Consider the following 26,952-nt stretch of genomic DNA (forward strand, 5'->3'; position numbering starts at 1 on the left):
ATGTCGAGGTCAAGAGAGTCGACTCCACAGATAATGTGGCAGACCCGCTGACTAAGCCATTGGACCAACAGAAGATCGAAGCCCACCTTGAGAAGATGGGACTTAGATATGTAGCCAATTGGTATTAGGTTAAGTGGGAGTTTGTTAGATGTGTGCCCTAGATGCCAGATCGGCTGACACATTCCTGTACAGAACTAAGGACAAATTTGTAATTTTGACTATAAATAAATAAAAGGGTTATTCTTCTATCACATTATGTACATTGTGTCTGTGATACATCCTTTGAGTTAGTAGAAATATAAATTCATATTTTCAAGAGTTGAAAATTTAAGGCATGAATTTACATAACTAACTCATAAACTGCTCCTGACCATAGGATCATCATGAGGATGGTGATCGATCCGGAAGGTTGGTGTACGATCGCTTTCTTAGGATAGATGAGTCTTGAGTCTACGGTGTGTAGACACCAGAGCGAGAGTACAGGTATTCATTGAGAACGAGAGTACTGAGCGTGACCACCTCGAGCAGTCATAAGGAAATCTACCTTCTCGTCGATGACTAGCTCGATGTTACAGTTGTGTGTCAGTTCTTTGACCTGAGGTGCATCGATGGTTCACCTTGAGTATGTTATAGTTTGACTATACCATAACTCGATCTTCTAGCTATTCAGAATCCTGAGGTGTATGTTGGCTATAGCATATCCATTGTAGGAACCAGATCGCATTAAGATGAGATCTATCAACCTCGGTAGATGAGAGGAGTAGTCCTATGATGATCGAAAGATCGAGTCCTTAAGCCCATGGCCATGGCAGAATGAAATAATGAAAAAGAGTTTTCCATTGAGTTTCACATCGGACTCGAATCGATCGATTGATTCATATGACTGATGTTGGGTTTGACGAGTTCACCTTAACCCTAATTCAGTCGGGACTCATGATAGAGGAACTCAATCACACAGGTAGCTGCACCAAGAGGTTCATCTTCAGTTCTGATGGGTTACCACCATATACTGCTAGGTGTCACTGATAGATTTTGGGAGCAATTAGAATGATTTTGATGATCGATCATTCTAATTGTCTGAATCAAAAGAGTTCTAGTCCATCGAAAGGAGTTTCGATGATGTCGATGATGAGATCACGACATGTCTCATTACCATACAGAATTGAATCTAACTGGATCATACAAATAAGGGTTAGAGTCTGGATGTCATCAATTAGGCTACCCCAATTGATTTGGATAAGATCCAATTAGGTTCAAGGTAATCGTGCTAGCACTCGATTGAGCCTAACTTTCTCCTCGTGTAATCTTTTCTGTCTCTACTGAGCTAAATATGATCTGGCTCATCCAGAGAACCTTGAAAAGGTTTCTCTCAGTCTAATTGAAGCTTGTCTAGCTCAGAAAAGGCTTGTCTTAATTCATGAGATGAATTTAAGACAATACCTGCTAATTTCTAGCACCTGCCAATTTCATTTTAGGACATCTGTCAAAAGTTGACATATGGGTCTTAAACTGAAGAGGATTCATTGAAAGATTTTTATGGAGTGTCCACATATCCAAACCACTTCAAATTGGGTGCCATAATTAGATTATGACATGAGCTCAATTGGATTTAAGTGGGCGCCCCAAATGGATAAGAACCAAAGAGTCCTGATAAACTTGGACTCTTTGGCGCCACCTTATTTGTGCTTATCCAATGTTGGTGCCAACATAGGAGAGAGCATGGAAATTTTTATCTGATGTGATCAGATGACATCATTCCATCAATCAGAATTTTTTCAAAATTTATTAAAATTTTTTGATTGGTCGAATGATGTGGCACTGCGCAGCATACAGGATCTATATAAACCCTGCTGCACCTAGGGTTTCGAGATAGAACTTATTTTATGCAAAAAATCCATTAGCTGCTACCCCCTCCCCTCTTCTCTACATCCTCCCTGCTCTCCTTTCTCCCCTCTTCATGTCCAAGAAGTTGGACGTTCATCTGGCAAAGGTACAAGGCATGGTGATGCCTGGAACAGAAGGCTGCAGGACATCTTCGACGGCTGCTGCTCCAACTTCAGAAGGAGTTCTAAAGTACTTCCAAATCAGATATTGATCTAATTTTTGGACTGTAGAATCACGAGAAGAAGACGTTCCAGATCCTACCTGAGTGGATACTGGTAGAGGCCAGACGATTGCGTGGCTACATCAGAACCTCAGGCAGTGTTGCGATCATCTACAGGGTAATTAGATTACCCTTAAGGTATGTCTATATTTTTCATACTTCTAGATTTAATTTTAGATTTTAAATATCAGATAATAAAATTAGATCTAATAGATATTAGATCTGAAATAGCGTAGGATAAAAAATTTTTAATTTATTCTGCCCCAAATTTGATAAAATTTGGAAGATCCTACACAGGAAAAAGATGGTTTTTTCTTTATGATGCCCCTTCCCTCATTCAAGCGTTAAAGATGGCACAACTTGTCTTATGCCTCCCAAATCATTGGGTATGCTAAAGCACTCGTTCAATATTTACAACATATCTTGTGGCTGAGCATTATCGAATCTATGGCTAAACTCATCATTTATTACCATCAGCATAATGTAACAAACCATAGTTCGATCGTTGAGCCACTTCTGATAAGTATCTCGGACTGTACTGTGGGTGTTCGAAGCTAACTCCTCTGATACCGGATCTATCAGTACGTACAAGATCTGTTCGTGCTCTAGGACTATTTTTAGTTTTCGATACCAACTATCAAAATTGGGTCCTATTAATTTATCACTATCCAATAGTGATCGGAGTGACAAAATGGTGGCCATAACTGTAAAAAAAAACCAAAACTTAATTAGTATATGAATTGATTAAGTCTAAATATATAAATTTTAGTCTAAAGATTCTTTCATTATTTTATTCGAATTGATAGTCTCTACCTCCAATTCGAGAAATTACATTAATTTCTTAGTGGGTACCAGAATCCTCACAGGCTGTACATGAGCGCGAGTATGGCTCGACCAACCCCTATGCATCGATGGATAGATTCTTAACCAATTGTTCCATCAAATAATTTTTAGCATTTAATTTTGCCCCAGACACCTCTTCAGCAGGCGTGTGACGTCTCCACTGAAAGTTCTGATTAAGTCCAACTATTAAAATGTCAAAATTTAGTACATCTCACAAATAAGTGACTAGGCCTGAGTGTGGCTCGGCCAACCTGATCATCATTAAAAAGACACAACTAAATCAATATATTATGAATGATAATTCTGACAGTCAAATAAGCACCAGACGTGTGGTGCCTCCAATGATTATCTAAACTGTTGGATCCATTATCATCCAACTTAATGGAAGGCTATAATCTAGTAATCATCATAACTATTTTATTTTTAAGGGTCTAATAATTTTAAAAGATTTAATTAGATGAAATAAAAGATGAGAAAAGACTTGACCAGTTAATCTTAATCCTCCCACTAACTTCACCAAGTCAGATCAAAGAAGACTAGGCATAAGCTGGTCCAGTCAATCAATCATAAATCCTCTTACTGACTTCACCAAGTCATGAAGAGGACTTTAGACAAGTTGAACTAGGGGCACCTAAATCAGTCATACTGATTTTCTAGTTAGCATGGGTCAACCCTAATCATTAAGTGATTTGATCAAAATATGATTCATCATATTGGCCAGATAAGTAAGATCGATAAGAAGGATATGCCATTAACTCATTATAGACTCAACCTATGTGAGTAGCTCTCAATTAATGATCATCGATCAAGACTACCACACTTATCTTAGACACCAACGGGTTAATCCGTTTCAATTAGATAAACTTATAGACTTGGGTTCGACCACGGAGCTGCGATCAAGGTCCATCTTAGTCTAATCAAAGATATGGACTCTGACTAACTATAACTATTGAGAATTGATCAATAAAAAAATTAACCCAATTAGAATTAACCATTAATTAGATTTGATCAATTACTAATATAGTCCATTATCAATGATTTCTAACCTTAGGTCTAGCTCAGTTAAACGGACCTAACTCAAGCTAACCCATAAACCCATGATTTATGAAATTTATGCCTTAGATCTTTGATTCTCAAATCTAGATCACTTAATTCTTAATTAAGTTTTAAAAACAAACCGACAGTACTATCACTTGTTGGGCACATCAGCCTTTCGAAGATCATGTCACCACAGACTGAGGTGGAAGCTCAGAAGATAGAGAGAGTGCCATATGCCTCTGGTGTGGGAAGTATTATGTAGGCCAGATTCAACCTATGCAGTGAGTCAGGTGAGCAGGTTTATGGCACAGCCTGGCAGGAAGCACTAGCGAAGCACTGACGGGTATCTTCAGATACTTGGTGAGTTCTGTTGGAGTTGGCATCTACTACAAACAGCTAGGAGGTGCTGAGAGATACTTCAATATGTCCAAGAAAGCTCAAGAGCAAATACAAGAGTTTGTGGATGCAGATTTTGATAAAAATATGGACACCCGACGTTCAACAATAGGTTTTGTGTTCAACCTATATGGAGGTTCCATTTTATGGAGATCTTGCTTGCAACCCATAACGGCCTTATCCACTACTGAAGCTGAGTATATTGATATCATAGAGGCAGCGAAGGAGGCCCTATGACTGAAGGGCTTGACGTTGGAGATGGGCATCCCACAAAGGGCCATCAGAGTGCATTGCGACAGTCAGAGTATACTGTTGCTTGTACAGAACTTCATTTATCATGTGAGGATGAAGCACATCGACATCAGATACCATCAGATCAGAGAGCTCACCGAAGATGGTGAGGTGAAGCTGGTGAAGGTTCATGCTAAGGAGAATCCAGTTGATGCACTTATAAAGGTACTTCCGTGAGACAACTTTCACTATTATATGGGACTGATGGGCTAGATAGACAGGACGGAGTTTGCTGAGGCCTTGAGGCACCAAGATGGAGATTGTAGGATCTGGTGTGGTGCTCTCAAGGCTCAAGGGACTAAGAAAAAGGCCAAGGTCTAAAGTCCATGAGGCATTCTGGGAGTTCTAGGGCTAGTTTGGGCCCTAGGGTGAAAGGCTGTCAGCTTTCACAGTTTCGAGATCTAGGAGGTTTGGACCTTGAGGGGCTAACTTGTATTAGGCTAGGCTTGAGTCTAAGAGAGGTGAGATTGGGTCAAGTCATGGGTGTACATGAGCTTAGATGAACACAATCTCACATTGGGTTAGCCATGAGAGTTTTTGGGTTGGGTCACATTAACCCTATATATATATATTGTATTGTGATTCTGGTTGAACCAAGCTGAATACAAAGCTATTTTCTCTCAATTTTTCTCTCTCTATTTCTTTGTCTTCTCCATGCTACCAGCAGCCATCCTAGGGTTTTCTAGGATTTTCTTGGCTGCCACCTTCAAACAAGGAAAGTTTGAAGGCGCTAGCTTTGCTTCCTTATATTGTTGCCGTATGTCCAAGGGGTTCCACGAGTTTGTTGCCATCTAAAGAGGATTCCTCATCTTTGATCCTCTAGTCTGAAAGTTTTCAAGGTGGAGTTTCAGATCTGGAAGCAAGAGGAAATGATCTAAGGCTCTTCCAAAGACCCTTGTTGCTAGTTCCACGATCATCATGCATCAAGGAAAGATCCCAACATTTTGGGCATGAAAAAAATTGCATAAGAACCTTTCTTGCATGAAGAAAAGGTGGGTGCAGAGAAAAGGTGGTGCATAGATTGGTTCAATTCGAATTCGAATTCTTATTTAGTTAAGTTTTTAACCCAACCAAATTAGGTTACACCCAATTAGACCACTGAACCTAATTCAATTAGGTAACAAATAGTCTCGATTGAATCTTAATTAATTCAAAAATTAATCGAATTCAAATTTCGATCAAATTAGGAATCGAATATCCTTAGCGATTAGATTATCTCATAACCTTATCAGATCAAATGAAATTGAAACTAATTCAATTAGATTTGATTCAAACCTCAATACTTAATCAAATTAAGCTAATTGACAATCTAATTGCTAATCAATCCTTCTACAATTCACCAACAATTAGTGAATTAATTTATTATAACTTTTGTACAAGATTAATTATCAATCGAGTTGATGATTATATCCTAGAATGATTGTTAATCATTGATCAGCCATACGATCAGTCAGCAACTTCTTTTGAGAGTGATCCCATAGGTTTGAACCTAAGTCGATAGCACAGAAATAATTTTTCTATATGAATCAAAGTGACCATCTAGCAATGGTATCCGATGTCCAGATAGGCCGAAAGATTGTAAAGTAATATTCAAGAATCTATTGGTATATGGTTACTATATAATTCATTTCTTTGATCCTAATACTCAAGGTGACTAAGGATTTAACTGTCAACTCTGAAAAAATCATCCATATTGTATTTCAACTTTCAAATCCATTATATGGATTGCTTCGATCGGAGTTTTACTGAATTAAAATACACTGATGTATTAACTCCTATTTATTTGGAAGGATCAATTCCATCTTGACTCACACACCGACTTCGCAAGTACTTGATTGTGCCTAAAAATTTTTTATCATTTAATTAAAAATTTAGATAGTCTAGCATAAAAATATAATGAGTTGCTTACAAGTCACCGTAGTGATCTCAGATCGGAGGAACACTTACACGAATATCCTTCACGAGCTACTCTTAATAGTAGAGTGCTCAACAGTTGGTCACGTTCAATGAAATGTACCTCTACGTCTCACTTGCATGCCATGCTAGTGTCTCCACATTTTTTGGTTAAGAGGACAACCAACTCACATGGCACACAATGATTTATACTTGATATAGCTATCATTCTAATAATAGCACATCATTTGGTCTTAAACCAAGTTTAATAACTAAACGATATATCCTTTTATATCGATTTAAATAGTCTTTAAGAACTTCATCATGAAATAGAAGTTCAAATAAGATGTACACAGAGTGATGAACAAATTAAATAATATTTATTATTTTAATAATTCATATATAATTATAATAATTAACTCAACTGTCAACAGACTGACGATTAGCTTTGAGACATAATTTCCAACAGCTAGCACCCCAGTGACTTCGACAACCTTTGATTGGGCAAAGTACTTCGTGTGGATACCTGTGGAGGTCGAACAATTGTGCGGCTTAAGGAACCTCATCAAATCCACGGATCATCAGTTGCGGTATATTTTGACCTGCGCAAAAGTGAGATCTAATCTCAACTCACATAGTAGATACGATCTGTTAGTAGATGTGATCTAGATTACATAGATGTAATCTATAATTTAATTTTAAGATTGCATGCATGTCATAAGATCCATGATTAGGTAGTTTTCAGATCTGATCTGATGCATATTAGATTAAAAGGTTTAATCTAGATCTGTTCCGCTGCGTGCTTGATCGAAAAATTTTTGAACTACATGTATGAAACTATCGGTTTCTAATATTATCTATCCGAAGGAAGTGATCATACACCAATCTTTCGGATCGATCACCGTTTCCGTGATGATCCTACGATTGGAATTAATATCAAAATCAATTTACAAATTGTGTTCTAAAAGTATTTTACAAGTATCAGCTAATTTGATTCTTAGGACATACATCCAACAGACTTCTCATCGAATAGATTCATCCATGGAGCCTTCGAGCTCTCAGTGGCTTAAGCTTGGGGCATGGAGCTTGACCCCTAACCCTCTAAGCTCGACTGTTGGCCCGGCTCTTAGGATCGTAAGCTCTACTCTTAGTTTGACTCTTAAGATCCTGAGCTCTACTCTTGATGAGCTTTGGGCTTGAAATCTTTGCTCTCGAGAGCCCTCTATTGTCTCGATTGCTGCTAGGTCTTCTGTTGCACTAGTCGCCATTGAGCTTCTTCATGTGGTTGCCATAGCTTAACACATAACTCTTTCTTGGGCTTCAGATGCTACAATCACGGTCTCCTAGAGGAGAGCTTATCCGAGTTGTCCTTCATTGCCCTCTTCCTCCTCACCTCCCAAGTAGGCTTTAGTAAAGTTTTTTTGGGGCAATCTCTTTGGATATGAAAAAAGTATAGCTCAGTAAGACACATAAACCAAGGTAAAGATTAGAATAATAATTACATATAATGATGATGATGTGGTTTATCCAGAGACATAAGCTTTCCAAACCCAGCTTGGGCCAAGTTCTAAGTAGAATAGGGCTAATTGGGTGTTAGTGCTTCTAGTCATTCTATGGTATGGATTATGTCCTTTTCCAAGAAGTACATCTTGTCACATTTGCTAGAGACAAATCTCCAACTAATTTCAATCGATTAGGGTTCATATAGAGAGACAGCTATAACAAAACCTACCTTTTCATCTTGAAAGAAAGATGGATTACTGGGTAAAAACCTAATTTCCTTCTTAGAGGTCGAGTATCCCCATCCTTGCTTCTTGGGTTACTTCTTCAAAATGAAAAGGAGACCTAAATACACCTATACCGATTCTAAGTTGATGGTAAACAAAATAATAGATGAAAATCTATAATTATCCTCCAAAAATTGGGGACAAGTTGTGTAGGGGTGAGCTTATAAGATCTCAACAAAGCTTCTAAAAAGGGATAAATAGGGATCTTAAAGCCCTCCCAATAGGGCAAAGCAATCTAAGACTAACAAAAGCTACGATTTTTTAGGATCTTTTTATCTAATCGAAGTTGGCCTTGGGATATTTTATAATATGATCTTAGAAGGTTATAGCACTCCACACGATGGTTACCATATTATCTAAAGGGAACTCCAAATTTTATGGCTATCAATAAATCCATGATCTCTGTATGAAAGGTGAGAGAATTATCTTTCTTATTTTTTATTTTTTTTATTATAATTTTTTTTTTTTTTTTAACTTGAGCACCCAAAAATCCGTTGGAAATAGCTCCAATGGGTTCTCTGTCTAACCAATTGATTAATCACATCCAAGTAGGGCACGTTGATGCTTTTTTATCAAGCACCCCCGGAAGGCAAAAGAAGTACGGCTGCCTATTCTCCCGCATGTATAGAGTATGGTGTGCGGTTGTCCGGAGCGTCCGTGGCAAACGCCGAGTCAGGAGCTGAAGGAACAGCCCGTCGAGCCCTTGATTTTATGCTCGACGGTTCTGATCTTTAAAGCGAGAAAACCGCAGATGTAGTCTATCGGCGCGAACGGGGGAGTCCCGTTTCGCGTTCTCCCTTCTCACCCACAGCTAGGAAACAGAATACCCCACAAGCATCGTACTATTTACGCCATTCCCTCCACCCCCTCCGGATTTGGGCCACGCCCTTTAAAACTCTGAGACAGCTGCGATCTGAAGGGGAGACGAATCGAGAGAAAGAAGAGAAGCAAGACGAGGTGACAGAATCGAAGGTAGCCTCCTCCTCCTCTCTCGAATCCTTCCACGTTGTTTTCTTGTATATTTTTTTCTACCTGGCACTTCTTTTTCTCTCTCGGCCCCTCTTCCCGTGCTATTTCCCGACCCCCAAACCCAGCGGGCGATCAAACCCTGCTCTCTTTTTTCTTTCTCTGGGAATATATTCGGTGATGGGATGTTGGTAGAGAATCACTTCATCAAGAATTTCTGAAGGAGATCGATTCTTGGCCCTGGAGAGGTTGGAGGTAACGCATGCTTCGGATTGAAGCATCCTGGCCTTCTCGTGTGATTGCTAGCTTTGATCGGATGGTTTTTTTTGTTTCTTTTTTTCTTTGGAGAAAGAAGATGGATTTTTTGCTTGAATTTGTGTTAACAGAGGAAGATGTATCGCAGAACTTTTACGATTTGGTGAGAGCAACAATTTTGATGAAGATTGTGTTGATCACTGACACTCGATTGGAGCAAATGCCATCGGAGCTCGTGTTCAGTTCTGTGGTTTTGGCAACTAATAGTAACGTTTCAATGAGAAATTCTTTGATCAAGTTGTTCTTGCTGTTCTTTCTCCCTTTCAAGTACCGGCAGGGTCTGGAAGCAGAGATGGGAGAAGTAAGAAATAAACCAGAAAGGGCAGGGGCACAAAGGAGGGGTCCACATGTGAGGCTAGGGCATGGCTGCCTATTGTCCTTCGAAGAAATTTATTAGAGATATTATCAGGCTTTCTGAAGTCATTATGCTGTTGTTTGGGACTCTTGGTGTCAATTCTTATTAGACAAAATTGGTGCTTTCTGGTTCTTGGACTACTCACGACAGTGGAAGGTCTCACCCTAGATTGTGTCTCAGGTCGTTCTTGCTGAGTTTATACAATGTAGTTGACCTCAACTGTTGTCTAGGTCTTGATTGGACTTGGTCGGTTAATAAAGAGGTACAAGTGGTAACTTTAGGGTTCACAGTTGGTTAGGGGATAAAATTGGTTTGAACATTGATATATTGATGAGTGGCATGGAAAGATGAAGAGTGTGCCATATGGTGGGGGGGAGGGGGGATAAGACTGAAGGAAAATGTTTATTTACTGCTGTTCTTTGCTATTATTAGAAGGGGTGCAAACATGTTTTAATATTTAGAATATGCCTATTCTGGTGAGCATTACTTATTGTTTTAAAAGGCTTACACAGGCCAACTTGTGTGCTTGTGTGATGAATTTCATTATAATTTTCTTTCTATTACATGTCTGCAAGAAATTAATGATGTGACAGTGTGATAAGTGGTTTCGGTTTGTTTTAATTTATATAAAATATACTTGATTTACTTTGGAGAGAACAGGGGGATTTGTTCTAGTTAAGAAAGATTGAGTACAAGTTAAGAAGACAGTAGAAAAAGTGGGGCCCAACCCATAGTGTGAGATCTAATTCTTATGTTCTGATGTGTTGATCATCCTCAGAAAAGACAATGTTGACAAGTTTTGTATGCTTGATCAATCTTGGGTTAGTCAAAATTTTGTTATTGAGTTATTACCATAATGTAACATGAAAAAAAAGTGAAGAAATTGATAGGTTATCCAAAAAATAACATTGTTTATGAAGCTCCTTATGAAATCATAAAAATAAGTTTAGTGTAGCAACATGCAAGTAACGAATTGATTATGCTAAAACCTCGGTTTGCAGTACTGTTTCTGTACCCATACCGATACACAATCGATATAGTGTTGATATGGTCGGGTTCTTGGTATTGAATCGGTATAGGTAGCATATCGAGTATTGATTCTCTATCTCTACAAGTTAGTTATGCTTGGAAGTTGGAATAGACCAATATGGTTTGATACCACAAACCATGGTCTAGACATAGCAATTACATGGAGATAATTTAGTAATTCCTAATGAATTCAATAGAACGAACTTGTAGCATTTGGTATTTAGTCAATTGTGAAAAATCTTGCAAATTATTGGGTATCATTGAAAAAAAAGACTTGTTAGTTGTTACTATTTTCCAACATGCTTCATTATCGAGATGGTAAGACCAATGGAAAGACTATTTGCTGGGGAAGAACTTGTCAATTGATGGAGCTGCGTGTTAATCTTATTTTCCTATTCTTTTATTTTTGAGGTTGTGGGGCTTCAATATGTTCTCTGGCACTTTATCTGGTGGCTTAGCTAGTTCCATTGGCCAAATTAATAGATTTCCTGAATGCTTATTTTCGTCTTTTAATGTTTTTCTGAATTAGTTAGGTTATGTGCTTTTTTCATTTTTAACTTTTTATAATTTATTCTCTTGAATATCTGAAACTTTGTCTTGACTTTTTTCTTCTGATCTCAGCATTTTCCTATTGCAGGAGTGATGCTTACCTCAGACTTAAACTTGGGGCACAGTCATTGATGATCCACCTTATGGGCCTTTTCTCTTGTGTCCTGTTTAGTTTTGAGCTTCTCTTGACAATTGTATATCAAGGGACAAATTTCATTTGAAACATTCCATGTTGTACATATGTATGTAAAGCTACAGTCATGTTAGTATCAAGTATTTTGGCTTCTCAACTTTGTTGGACTCTGTTATTTTGTATGTGAACCAAGATTATGTCATATCTGCATACTTTCTCACTGAGTTTGTGACAGCTTTCATCAAAATTCGTGGATGTAATTTTGATTTTACGCGGGACGGAGAATCAACTTGCAATTAGTCCTGGAATCTTGATCATCTGAAATTTGGAAATTCTGGCTGTTTTCTGATCAATGGAGAGCTTAGCACAGCTGGAAGCCTTGTGCGAAAGGCTTTACACTACTCAGGATTCAGCTGAACGAGCACATGTGGAGAGCACCTTGAAATGCTTTTCTGTGAATTCTGATTACATTTCACAGTGCCAATACATTTTGGACAATGCTTTGACTCCTTATGCTCTGATGTTGGCTAGTTCAAGCTTGTTGAAACAAGTGACAGAGCACAGCCTTTCTTTGCAGCTACGGCTTGATATCTGTAATGTTCTTACTTCTTATCTACATTAGCTTGTAAATAGAGCTAATTTTGCCACATAGACAGGCTTTTAATTTGTTGCCATATTCAGTTTAATTGAATGACTTTATTTAGTTCAAGACATGAAACTTTCACCTTACTGCTGCTGTAATTGCCACATTTCATTCTGCACATGATTAAATTGCTATAGCATGGTCTTGCTTTTGGTAGAGATAATGAAGCCTGTAAAAATAATGTATTATGTAAAGTTTCATCCTTTCATGTAGTTTTATAATTATATTTTTTTTTCATTTTTTTAATACTTTCCATTTGTATCCTGATTTTATAATTTATATTATGCACATCAACATACTTTCACTACTTCCCTTGCCATATTCGAAATTGACTTGTCTGTGATCTTATGAAGGGAATTATGTGATAAACTATCTAGCTACTAGAGGACCTGAACTGCAGACCTTCATAACTGGATCTCTGATTCAACTATTATGTCGAATTACAAAATTTGGGTGGTTCGATGATGACAGATTCAGAGATGTTGTTAAGGAGGCAACAAACTTCTTAAGTCAGGTACATTCTATCTAGCACATTATGTTTCTTTTTGTACAATCCCAATCTTTGTATGAAACTCAATTTGAATTCATGAGATAAATGGAAGTATGGAACAACATAGGTGTTTAGCATCTTTAATATTTGTTGATGCATGTGTTATTTAATGTCACGGCAAATTCATTATGCTTTCTTACTGCTTCTCCCATGCTAATTTCACTTTGAAAGATAATGATACTTATCTTTTTCTCTATCCAGTCATTGGTTGGCTTCTTTAGCACTTAGAGGCCAACTCTCATGCGGAGTGAGCAGGATTTTAATGATGACAAGGATGCATTACTAGAAAATCATGATATAGTTTTCCAGAATCTATTCCTGCATTTTTTTTTCAAAATTTTTATAATTTTATTGTTTCTTTAGGTTGCTGTTACGCTTCTGATTTCACGTGCAACTTGCATCCTGCCATCACTATCATGGCAAATGTTGTGGCCTAGAGTAGTATATTGGTGCTTTTCACCAAGTTGACCATTTTCTAAGTCTAGAAATTAACCTGCTTATGCTAGAGAACCTACTTTCAGTCATTAGAGATGAGTAAGCAGGCTACTGTCGCGTAAATAACAAATGATTTGGCCTAGCATTGTGCAACACTCTACCTATCTTTCTTATTGCCACATTCACTTTCGTCCAAGCCTGCAGCTTAGCATGTGCCAGTTAACTAGACACAAGCATGCACCCTTGACTGACAGTGTAGGGAAATTTGTCTTTTAGTGCACAGGGGCCTTAGGAGGCTGGGGACAAAACCTTTAGCTTGCTGAAATCTTAGGTTCATACTGAATTTTCAATGAAAGTGAACTAGTAAATCCCAAAAAGATAAGTAAAAATCTAACATATGATGTGTGCTTAACTTACAGTTATGAATTTAGGGCTTAAACTGATCTTTAGATCTGCTTGTTTGTGAACTAAGAAAATTGATTCTGATGATATGAAGAATATATGTATGATTATGGAAAAGATCTAAAAAGTAAGATTTTAGGCTTTGGTTGATGGAATACAGATTATTAACCCCCCACCTCCCTGCGAAAAAAAAAAAAAAACATATCTGAGTGTAAAAGGAGAGGATGAAAGAAGCAAAACAATGTTACTGGGATTTGCTTTAGAGATTTATTCACCCTTGAGACTTGACACTCTAAAGCTACGTTTGGTTTGCACCATTCTAATTCCCTTTCTTGGGCACAAAGTGACGGAGTTTTATAGAAAGGTATGAAATTCCATCTATTATTTAATTTAGCTTATAATTAGAATAGAATCAGTTTATATTAATTTTTTGAATATATCCATGACCAAGAATTAAACCAGATTTTTAAATAACAAGCAGTATAATGGTTTTGGAGGCTGCCCATTGTGAAATATTTTTTTAATTTTTCTATTTTGTAATAATAGTTTGTTTCACATTTCATTTTCTTTCTTTTATATTTTATATTTTCATTTATCAAATTTTCTTACATCTGTGTTTCTCTGGTATCTTCTGGTGTTCTATTCTATGTTTTGTTCTTCTATTTGGTGTTTTGTATTTGTTTCGTTTTAACTCGATTATTGATTGCATCTTTTGTACACATATTTATTTCATCATGGGTTATTATATATATATATATGTGTGTGTGTGTGTTTTGTATTTGTTTCGTTTTAACTCGATTATTGATTGCATCTTCTGTACACATATTTATTTCATCATGGGTTATTATATATATATGTGTGCGCGCGCGTGCGCGCACGTTTCGTTTTAACTCGATTATTGATTGCATCTTCTGTACACATATTTATTTCATCATGGGTTATTATATATATGTGTGTGCACGTGCGTGCGTGTATATATGTGTGTATGCATGCGTGTGTGCGTGTATCTCAGACTTAGCATTTTCTTTTTAATTAATGTTGCCATTGTTCTTGTTTGTTATTATATGTACATAATGGACACTAAAAAGTAGCTGTTTTATTGTTATACTGGTCCTTTTTTCATTTTATTTTGCATCCTGATGAAGTGTTATTTCTAAGAACTAAATGTTTAATTAAATCATTATCTTCATTCTACATCATAAATGCTGCTAATTAATTCATACCAAAGACATCATTCATTCTCATTTTATACCATCAATGCTGCTAATAGTTAGTACCAAAAATATCCCTACCAAAAATAGTTAATACCATCTTGCCCATTAAGAGTGGATTGTAATTCCTTTATTTAAGAGAATGATAATTTCAAAGGAAATATGATTTTGCTTGTTGTGCAAACCAAAAATTGGAATGGGTCCAAAGTTGAAATTCTCATTCCATTCGAACCCATATTTGGTGAACAAAATTTAGTGCAACTCTTTAATCAATGGATTCACATCACAAAGAAAAAGTATGTTAAAATCATAAGTTCAGGTCAAATAACTTCATCGTTTTCATTTTTTGGTTCATTAAGAGGTTATAACCATGCATAGTTGGTGCAGGAGCATAATTTTATTTTTATTAGTTTAAGTGTTTTTTTCTTCTTTTTTAGTCTTTCCTTATGTTCTTTGGATTAATAAGTGGTCATGTGATTGGCATGTGACTTTTAATGAGTTTGGACTGCTCAGATTAGAAGTTGCTTATGTTTGATCAAGGGTTAAGATCTGTTTATGTCTGAAATCCTAGTATAAATAGGTCTTTTAGTCTCTTTGTCATTAGTTATTTTTCTTCTCAATAAACATTATTGGTTTCTCTAAACCCTATACTATCAAGTCTCTGTTCCGGCTTCAATCTTTCTCAATTCTAGCCTTGTTTTGGTTCTTTTTTGCTATCTTTTGCCACTCCAATTACGTCAAGTGGTATTAGAGTGAAAAAAGATCCTAACTTTCAATTAGGTTTTTCGTTCGGATGCAATGGTTGGACGTGGAAGAGGTCGTGGAAGAGGCAATCAAGCCCAACAAACAGTGTTGGCTTAGATGTGACTTATGATTGAGGATTTGTCATGGGCTGTTTAAGCCTTGCAGCGGTAGGAACTTGTGGAAGCCCGTATGGAGATTTTGGTAGACGACCACGATCCCTTGGACATGCAGGAAGGTGGTCTCAAGGATAATAATGATGATGGATTTGATGAAAATCTTTTTCATGATGTCGGACCTGTGAATAATGCGATAAGAGGTGGATTGGAAGAGCGATTGCTTTATACCCTAGATTTGAATGGTGGTGGAATAAAGGTAGAGGTTGTTGATTTTCATGGAAAGATGCATGCGGAAGATTATTTAAATTGGGAAGCTATCGTGGAGAATTATTTTAGGTGGAAGCCGATGGTGGATCAGAGGAAGGTGCTGTTTGTCAAGGTTAAATTGAAATGTACAGCGCTTCAATGGTGGAAGAGAGTTGAGGAGCAACGTGCATGATAAGGCAAGCCAAAAATCAGTACTTGGGAGTACATGAAGGGTAAGCTGCGAAAGCAATTTTTGCCTGCAGATTATGGCATGGAGTTATATGAGAAATTCCACTCGCTAAAGCAAACTTCTATGTCGGTAGAGGAGTATACATAGAGTTTAACAATCTTTCTATTAGGGTTGGCTGAAGCGAGACTAATAAACAGATGACTTCTCGCTATTTAGCGGGTTTGAATCAATCTATTAGAGACAAGATGGGGATAGTTCGTTTATTTAATCTGGAAGATGCTCGTCAATATGCTTTAATGGCTGAAAAGAAAGTTGCACGTTATGGGACAAGAAGACCGACCTATAGCAAGTTGGGTGGCAGATTTGATGCTGTTCGGAACAATTAGAATGTTCAAGCAACTAGTAAAAGCAGTCTGGGGGCTGCCACTGGTTACAAATTAGGTCGGAATGTTGAAAGGAGTAATAAGGGGAAGAGTTTAATGCCTTATGAAAAAAATAATGGCTTTAGTAGCAATTTTTCTAAGGCTGGCAGCAATTCACAAATTTGGTGTTTTACTTATGGCAAACGTGGACATAGTTCTTATGCTTGTCCTCAAAGAAGGGTGCACTTAACTGAGGCCGAAGAGGAAGTAGATGTAGAGGGAGAACCTATTTATGATGATGATAATGTCGTGGATGATGAAGTTGATGTGTATCCTGTTCAACGGGGGTCTTTGGTGGTTTGACGGGTGATGACTATGACAACCAAAGATGAGGAAGATTGGAGGCGACATAGCATATTCAGAACACATGTCCTTTGTGGAGGTAAGGTTTGTGATTTGATTATTGATGGTGGATGCATGGAGAATGTTATTTCCAAAGAAGCCATTGAAAAATTGAAGTTACAAATAGAGAAGCATCCTAATCCGTATAAAATTAGGTGGCTTAAGAAGGGCAATGAAATACCAGTGACATCACAATATTTGGTGAAATTTAGTTTTGGCAATGATCTGGATGATGAGCCCTTGTGTGATGTTGTACCTATGGATGCTAGTCACATTCTTTTAGGCCGACCTTGGCTGTATGATCATGACATGGATCACCGTACCAAACCAAATACTTATTCTTTTCTAAAGGGAAATAAAAAGTTCATATTGCATCCTCTTAGGGAAGATGGTATAGTAGCAGCACCTAGTTCTTTAAAGTGCAGCAAAATTAGTAGTTTGTTGTCTGCAGAAAAGTTCGAAGCAGAAAGTAGAGAACTTGGAGTTGTGTATGCATTGATTGGCAAGGTAACAAGTAATGACCAGCCCACAGAATTAAGTCAATTTTCTCTTAAAGTACGACAAATTTTGGAGGATTTTGCAGAGACAGTCAATGGTGATGCTCTATGGGGTTTATTGTCAATGAGTAGTCAACATGCCATTGATTTGATTCCTAGAGCATCTTTACCAAACCAACCAGCATACAAAATGCCACCTATGCAGCGTGCTGAGATGCAAAAATAGGTGGAAGAGTTATTGACTAAGGGATTGGTGCGACAGAGCAAAAGTCCTTGCGCTTGTCCAGCTTTACTTGCTCCAAAGAAGGATGGTTCTTGGTGGATGTGTGTGGATAGTCGTGCTATAAATAAAATCACTATCAAGTACAGATTTTTTATTCCACATTTGGCCGATATGCTTGATCAACTGACCGGTTCCAAATTGTTCTCTAAAATCAACTTGAAGAGCGGATATCATCAAATTAGGCTGAGAAGTGGTGATGAATGGAAGATGGCATTCAAAACACCTGATGGGCTTTATGAGTGGCTTGTGATGCCATTCGGACTTTCAAATGCGCCGAGCACCTTTGTGCGAGTTATAACTGAGGTACTTAAGCCTTTTTTTGAAATCATTTGTTGTTGTTTATTTTGATGATATTTTGATTTATAGCCAAAGTGAAGATGAACACTTGAAGCACTTGCGTCACGTTCTCGAAGTTCTTTTTGAGGTGCAGCTTTATGTTAATTTGAAGAAGTGCACATTCTTACGCTGAGAGGTCATCTTTCTTGGCTTTATTATTTCTAAAGATGGCTTAAAGCCAGATTCTGAGAAGGTGCATGCAATTAAAGAGTTGCCAACACCTTAATCCATTAAGAATGTTCAAAGCTTTCATGGGCTAACTTCTTTTTATCGGAGGTTTATTCGAAATTTCAGCTCTATCATGAGTCCTATCACAGAATGATTGAAGAAGGACAATTTTGAGTGGCCAAATTTAGCTGAAAAAGCTTTTCAACGTATTAACTATTATGACTGAAGCTCTAGTACTTGCACTATTTGATTTTGAGAAGCTATTTGTTATGGAGTGTGATGCATCTCATAAGGGGATTGGGGCTATTTTCAGTCAAGATGGGTAGTCAATAGAATTTTTCAGCGAGAAATTGTCTGATGCTAAATGGTGATATTCAACCTATGACTTGGAATTCTATACTTTGGTGCAAGCTATTCAACATTGGCAGCATTACTTAGCTTATTGTGAGTTTGTGGTTTATTCTGATCATCAAGCTTTGTGATATTTAAATTTCAAGAAGAAGCTTACCGGCAAGCATGCAAGGTGGAGTTCTTTTTTGGATGAATTTAATTTTTCGCTGAAATACAAGTCGGGAGAATCTAATGTTGTAGCAGATGCATTGAGCAAGAGATTTGTACTATTAACTGTGATGAAAACTCAAGTTACAGGCTTTGAAGAGCTCAAAAATCAGTATCACACTGATCCATATTTCAGCCACATCCTAGCTTAGTTGCAGGAGAAAACAAGTGCAAAAACCTTATCTTACAGATTGCATGATGGTTACTTATTCAAAGGTAATTAGTTATGTATTCCAGAAGGCTCTTTGTGTGAACAAATTTTTAGAGAGCTTCATGGTAATGGCTTGGGAGGACATTTTGGCCGAGATAAAATCATGGTGATGGTGGCTGAATGTTCTTATTTGTCGAAAATGGACAAAGACATGAGCAAATTGGTGGGAAGATGTTTAGCTTGTTAGTTTGACGAGGGAAACTCACAGAATACAGGTCCATACACGCCTTTACTAATGTCGGAAGCACCTTGGGTTCATTTGAGCATGGATTTCGTCCTAGGACTTCCCAAAAGAGCAAAAGGATACGATTCCATTCCTGTTGTCATGGATTGGTTTTCTAAAATGGCTCACTTTATTCCCTATTCAAAGTCATCTGATGCAACAGATATTGCTGCGTTGTTCCTTCGAGAAGTTGTGAGGCTTCATGGAATTCCAACTTCGGTTGCATTAGATAGAGATGTCAAATTCATGGGCCATTTTTGGAGGACTCTCTGGAGGAGATTTGGAACACAGCTGAAGTATTCTAGCACTTATCATCTTCAAATGCATGGTCAGACAGAAATGATGAATTGAAGCTTGGGTAATATGCTGCGATGTCTTGTTGGGAATAATGTGAAGACTTAGGATTTTGTATTTCCACAGGCTGAATTTGCCTACAACAACTCAGTGAACAGAAGCATAAAGAAGACTCCGTTTGAAGCTGCCTATGGGTTGAATCCTCAACATGTGCTTGATCTAGTTCCACTTCCACAAGAAGCTAGAGTAAGCGATGATGGTGAGGCTTTTGCAGAACATGTCTGAAGGGTTCATGAGGAGGTTAGAGCGGCATTGAAAGCTAGCAATGATGCATATTCTTCTGCTGCCAATCAATATCGTCGATTGAAGGAGTTCAAAGAGGGGACTTGGTACTTAGCCATTTGAGGCGAGAGAGGTTTCCCAAGGGCACTTATCACAAGCTAAAGTCGAGGAAGTTTGGACTTTGCAAAGTGTTGAAGAAAATTTGCTCTAATGCTTGTGTTATATAGCTACCACCTGAGTTACAAATCAGCCCTATTTTTAATGTTTCTGACTTATTTGCTTTTGAGGGGTTTGACAATGAGGTTGTTATTGAAGATCAAGTTAGTAGCTTGCCAAAGGTTCAAAAGGATACCATCGAAGATGTGTTGGATGTCAAAGATGTGAAATCCAGAAGAGGCAACCATTATCGAAGGTTTTTAGTCAAATGGCTAAGCAAACCAGCAAGTGAAAGCACTTGGGTTGCAGAGGATGAGCTGAAGAGGATTGATCCAGAGATGTATGCTGAAATCATCAATGTCTTCACACCTGAGCTTGATTTTTTTCCACCCGGAGAGAATGATGCAGGAGCATAATTTTATTTTTACTAGTTTAAGTGTTTTTTCTCTTTTTTAGTCTTTCCTTATGTTATTTGGATTAATAAGTGGTCATGTGATTGGCATGTGACTTTTAATGAGTTTGGACGGCTAAGATTAGAAGTTGCTTATGTTTGATCAAGGGTTAAGATCTGTTTATGTCTGAAACCCAAGTATAAATAGGTCTTTTAGTCTCTTTGTCGTTAGTTATTTTTCTTCTCAATAAACATTATTGGTTTCTCTAAACCCTAGATTATCAATTCTTCGTTCCGGCTTCAAACTTTCTCAATTCTAGTCTTGTTTTGGTTCTTTTTTGCTATCTTTTGCCACTCCAATTATGTCAATAGCTACATAAGACAATAAATCTTATGGTTAGGAACTTTCCAAAATTATAAAACTTGCATTCTAGGAAACCTATGTACAAATCCAAAAAAAAAAAAATCACTTGAAAGCATGATCTTAATTACCTTTTTACTTTCCTAATTCCATTTGTACATGAAGATTGACAAAAATCCTACTGAATAATGACACCAAAGGCCTACCAAATATATAGCCTAAAAAAAATTAGTTAATATAAGAAATTTGAGACAAAAATTCCTAAATTACCATTGATTCTACCCAAATTGGTAAAAAGGAAAAATCAAATCAAATAGTGCTTCTGCATCAAATGCCTTAGCCTTTTGCTGTGTAACATTGGAATCTTCCATCTCCTTGCCAAGTCTGCCTTCCGCCAAACCTATATTTTAACCTAGCTGTACTGGGGATCGATGTTCAGTCATTGGATCAATCAAACATATGGAAAGTTTGTGTCATCTAACTCCTCTTTGTCGAAAATCTTACCTTTTCCAAGGAAGTTGTTTTTTCATAAACCATGATGCAATTCGTCAATGGATAGAATTGCACTAATTGGTAGATATACACATATTGTAACTGTTAAATTTACTGTTCATTAAGTCTTTTGTTTTATATACAGCAATAAGAAGTCATTTGCTACTTCAAATTGTTGCTTGATCCCCTTCATCTTCTTGAAAAGCAAAATTGAGTGGCCTCCTCCCCTTCTGGTTGTATCTGCTCCTTTTAAGATTTAGATCATATGGAAATCACTAGGTATATTTAGAGATTTAGATCATAAAAAAATAAGTAAGTTAATTTTCCAAAGCTCTCAAGATATTCTCGATGATGATGGTGATGCTCAAGGTTCGTCGTTTCAGTATCAGACCCCGAATTGGTACCGGATCTGAAATCAGTACCATGCTGTTATAGTGTTGGTATGCCTAGTACATGAGTCGGTTCGGTGTGCTGAGAATCGGTATGCCCTCCATAGTCCATACTGAGCTTCGGTTCGGTATTGGTGCGATACAGTATGCTGGTATGGGGCAATACTGATTGGTATGGTGAACCTTGATGGTGTTACTTGTTTGTGATGTATTTTAATTTGATATACTTTGGATAAATGCAGCTGTGCCTTTAAAGTATGTGTGCATTACTAATTGGTTAGAATTTTAGGTTTCTTTCAGTGATTTCCATGAATCTATATTGTCATAGAAGTTACCATGTTTAGACCATTTTGTGATAGCCTATTTTATTTGGTTTATACATAGTACACTTATCAATATAATTTTACACAAGACTATTGTTTGCTGCTAACTTTAGTGTATCTGTCAATATTTATTTTTCAGGCAACACCAGATCACTACTCCATTGGTTTGAAGATATTAAATCAACTTGTATCTGAGATGAATCAGGTTCTTTTTTATTTAGAATTTTGTAATCCCAACTTGCTTTTCTCTGCATGTTAAGGCTTGGTATAATGATTCTTAAAAATATAGTATAATTTGAAAATTATTTTTTTTAACGGTGAAGATATTTAGGTGATTGTTATATGTTTTCTCAGAAATGTGAGGTTATCCAGAAATTACTGGTAATTGTAAACTCTGTTTTCTTGTATTTTGTTTATGCAGAACGTGTGGTTAAATAAAATGTCCCATGTACCAACTTCTCTTTGAATCAATGATCCCATTGATCGGTAAATACATGGTTAGATGCTTGGGAATCATATGGATCAGCATATTTTGATTTTCGTCCTTGACACAGAAAACATCTGAATAGATATAATATTCGAAAGTACATTTGTTGAGGCATTGCTAACATAAAATGACTAACATATTAAAATTCATCTTTTTATGTTGTTTTCTGTAGATTATAATCCACCTATAGTTTCTATTTTAGGCTTTAAGATCACCTTACATTTTCTTTGGATGGAATGTATGTTTAAGTGAAAAATAGTCTATAGCTATGGTCCCTTTCTTCTGTTGTATGTCTATAGTTTATATTCTACATGTAGTCTCTACTTTATACTTCAAGATCAATTTGCATTTTATTTACATGGAATGTATGGTTAAGTAAAAATTGGCTACAGCTGTGGTCCTTTTCTCCTGTTGTATCTCCATGTACAAACTGTTTTTAAATCATCTAAACCATCAATTGGGAAGTACATAATTAACCCATTTTTCCTGCTTTCCAATCTACCTGGATTAGCAGAAATGCAAGTCCGAGTCAAGTTCCAAGATTTTAAGCACTATCTTTTCCTTTAAGGCTTAAGATAATAACCATAATAATGGTTTTAGAGGCCTCCATAACCTTTAATACATGAATAATGTGCTTTTAAATGGCGATTGTGACTAAGGGGGTGTTTGATTCCCCATAAGTGAAAGGAAGTTAGACATGAAAGCAACTTCCATGGGTGTGATGGTAGTCAACAAATTGCTCAGTTTATGCCTTGACTTCCAACAAGCACCAGATTGTTTTCATCTGGGGTGGTCCTAAATCACTTTGGCCAATTTACAGCCTACACAACTGACCACCTACAGGGAACCAAACATTCTCTAATCCATTATCTTATCCTAACAATTGCTACATAATGAAAATAATGGCCATTGTTCATGTGAATAAAATAATATTTTTCAAAATCAAAATTATGTGCTAGCTGAGAAATAATTAATTATTTGGTGAACAGTGATTGGTGCAAGTAACTCAGTTAATTTTGTTTATTGTTTTTTATACTGTTATAATGGGGAGTGGAGACTATTGTAAGCTGTTATTTTTTATTCCTTATAAAACCATTCATGGTTGAAGTGCATAAATAATATCATTACTTCTATTATAGTGGAATGTAATCCTTTAAGAGGAGGTCCATTACTGAAGCATTTGGTGAGAACTCATAATGCTAATGGACTTTGCCTCCTTGTCCCCCGCAACCCCACCTCTCACTGTAATATATATATATATATATATATATATATATATATATATATACACATATATATATATATATATATATATATAAACCCCCAAAACAATGGGGGCCTTATCAACCACATTATCTTCAACCAGTCCATCTTTGTCATCTTGGGTCCCATTTCATCACCTCCTTGGGTGCCACTCTAGGATACCTTGGCATCTCTTTTGGTGCAACAATGTCTGTTATGAGTGATGAACAAAGGAAGATAAAGAATTGGTTGGGATTGAGGCCAGCAGAGGGAAGAGGGCTGTACGAGAGTGAGAGTGGACTAGAGAGTTAATTCAAAATAAACAAAGGATGGGAAGTAGAGAAAAGATTGTGTCAAAGAACATTTAATTCTGATTTTACTATAATTTTGGATAAAGATAGCTCATGAGATAAAATGGCATTGATATAAAAGATTAATACCTAAATTAAGCTTTTGGGGGTGGGTGAAATGTGGGCATATATGGAACTAAGCGAGCTGTTTACCTCTTTTTATGAGCTGGATTGTGTGGACTTTAGAGACTTTATAGATAAGTTAAGTTCATGCCTAGATTTTTTCAAACTTCACATGCCATTGCCTTTTTGTTTTCAATTTTTCGACATGTATCTAGATTCGGTCAATCTGTTTTGTCAAATCATCTAAAATATAGTCTTATTTTTAAATTTTATTCATTCAGTTAGCAATCCTAGAAATCTGTTAGGTTTCTAGGCATATAAAGGTTGAGTTCAAGAATTTTATCAAGGATGTAGATCGGCTAGTTATACTTGCATGTATGTGTATATATATGTGAATGTTTGCCAAATATTTTTTGAAAAAATAAGATAATGTGCCATTTTATGGGATTCATTACATCTTAAGCTTTACTATCTTCAAATGATATTATGCCACTTTTAACTTGTCATCTGTAATTAGATGAAGTATATAATATTTCATATGAACAATTTTGTGCCACATTTTCACCTTCTTGATTCTTGACTTTGGCAGCCAAGCCCTGGATTGCCTTTGACACACCACCGTAGGGTCACCTGTTGTTTTAGGGACCAATCATTGTTCCAGATATTCCAAATATCTCTGACTTCATTGGGTCAACTTAAAAATGATGCAAATATGCAAGGTTTTATATCAAGTTTTGTTTATTTAAGATTTTCATACCTTGTGGTTGGTTTCCATATTGATTTAGTATTTACTTTCTTAATTTCTCTATTCCATCCTTATGCAGTGTCTAATGTGTTGAGGCAACTTACTCTTTCCCTTTCACTGAGGTGCTTGTCTTTTGATTTTGTTGGAACTTCATTAGATGAAAGCTCTGAAGAGTTTGGTACTGTTCAGGTAATATATTACTTGACTTACATAAATTTGGGCTCTGAGTTTATAAAACTCATTCTTTATGTAAATTATTTGATTGTATTCTCTTGTTTCTGTGTCAACTATATATTATCTGGTTCTTGCAGATTCCATCTTCCTGGAAACCGGTCTTGCAAGATCAATCCACCCTGCAGACTTTTTTTGATTACTATAAAATTACAGAACCTCCTCTCTCAAAAGAGGTATATGTGTGTAAAGCCTATCTCCTGTTTGCTTATTCTACAGCTGTCATGTCTTACTGTTTAATTCTTGTAATCAGTTTGCCATGTAGCATAACCCTCACAGACTTCCTTAATAGGCAATTTGTCTTTCCAGTTTCAGATTTGCATTGACTTCATGTGTAAAATACTTTTTAATCTCTTTGATCTATCTATTTTTGAATTTTCTTTGTTGGCAACTGTTGATTAAATTGAATCAACAACATCTCAATTTACTTGCTTTTGATGTGCATGACGAGAATCTTAGTCATTTGTGTTAGCAGTATCAATATTTCTTCACTTTCATCATTTTGAATTGTGCCACGTAGTCATTATTTGCTGCTTTTTATTGCTTTGCTAATCTCTTCTATTTTTATGTCATTGTTAACATAACATTGATGGTGATTGACTTGCTATGTTTCTACATCTTGGCTTCTGTAATATAACAAGATCTCCTTAATCATCTTACATTGATGCAAATTTCTCCATTTTGTACTTTTGCACCGGGCCCAAAAGTTTTCTTGTTTACTCTTTTCCCTTCCAAATAACTTTAAAGAAGCAAGAAATGATTAAGCTAGAATGCTACCAAGAAGACTAATATTGATTTGTGCCTGAACCCTATTGAAGCAAATTATATGATGTACCATTCAAACTCTGAATACACACTATTAGTGATGATTCGTAATATTTGAAATGTTTAGAGTGCAAAACTCAAATTCTATGCAGGTTTTGTACTGATTCACCTTATGATCAGAAAATTGACAGAGCAATATAATGATTTAGAATGATTGACAGCTTTGAAGAATCAAGCCCATTGAAATTCTTGGTTTGTAGTTGTTACTGGTATGCATCCTTAATGTATATTGCCTGCTATGTATTTTTTTCCTTTTCCATAAGTTAGTTCAATATTTGCAACCTATGATTGGTCAGTTCATTGATAAGAAGCCTCCCTAACAATTCTCTTCTAGTTTATAGAACTTTCTAATTGTTTGGATTATGATCAGTGGCGTGGATTTTCAATGTAGATGGTCTGTCATTTGATTCACACTGCTAGGATTCAAAGTTGTTTACTCCTAATAAGATTCTAGTTTAATTGAAGATAATTATTTCTCAGTCTAAGATAAATGCAAGAGTTAACATTATTCAACCAATATTCTAGACTCGGGAGGTCTCTTCATGTGGGAGAAAATGAAGCCTTTTGGATGACCTGCATAATAGTTCTGCTGTAATGATTATGTTGTGGACCTGTGGTGCTTCAAGGATTTAAATCCCAGTGCTGACCATCTTGTTAGTTTGATCTTGGGTTGGTACAGTACTAGGACATGCCAATATTGACTCTTGGGATGGTCTAGTGTAGGGGTGGCAATCGAGATGGGTCGGGCCATAAATGGGTTGGTACAGATGCGGGTCGGGTCAGAAAAGTTTAAACCTAAACCTGACCTGTTTATTAAACAGGTCAGATTTTGAAATCCAAACCTATCCTGTTTAATAAACAGATTATCCGACCCGACCCATTTAACCTGTTTATTAAACATATAACCTGTTTATCCAGCCCAACCTGACCTATTTAGCCTGTTTTTAGGAGAACAAAACCATTATGATCCTGATTGGGAGTCATCACCATCCTCCACTAACAAAATTTGTATTAAAATCTTAGATATCTCCTCGAATATCGTAAT

At 36.6% G+C, this 26,952-nt stretch overlaps 1 protein-coding gene across 7 annotated transcripts in view; it reads left to right on the forward strand.

Moving 5' to 3' along the window:
• The first annotated feature begins 9,116 nt into the window (after positions 1-9,116).
• Positions 9,117-26,952, forward strand: part of LOC105033147 (uncharacterized) — a 94,323-nt gene continuing 76,487 nt past the window's right edge. Inside the window, exons 1-8 of one of the 7 annotated variants that reach the window (XM_073248427.1) lie at positions 9,126-9,324; positions 11,655-11,828; positions 11,935-12,292; positions 12,696-12,856; positions 22,104-22,169; positions 24,696-24,825; positions 24,931-25,040; positions 25,163-25,258. In XM_073248427.1, the coding sequence (XP_073104528.1) occupies positions 12,052-12,292; positions 12,696-12,856; positions 22,104-22,169; positions 24,696-24,825; positions 24,931-25,040; positions 25,163-25,258 (804 nt within the window). In that variant the 5' untranslated portion in view covers positions 9,126-9,324; positions 11,655-11,828; positions 11,935-12,051. Of the gene's footprint in view, positions 9,325-9,374; positions 9,574-11,638; positions 12,293-12,695; positions 12,857-22,103; positions 22,170-24,695; positions 24,826-24,930; positions 25,041-25,162; positions 25,259-26,952 lie in introns of those variants that run through there. The other 6 variants (XM_073248428.1, XR_012136734.1, XM_073248432.1 and 3 more) reach the window with 6 other exon arrangements.

This window comes from Elaeis guineensis, chromosome 14 (genome assembly GCF_000442705.2).
Source record: "Elaeis guineensis isolate ETL-2024a chromosome 14, EG11, whole genome shotgun sequence".
NCBI classification, from domain to species: Eukaryota; Viridiplantae; Streptophyta; class Magnoliopsida; order Arecales; family Arecaceae; genus Elaeis; species Elaeis guineensis.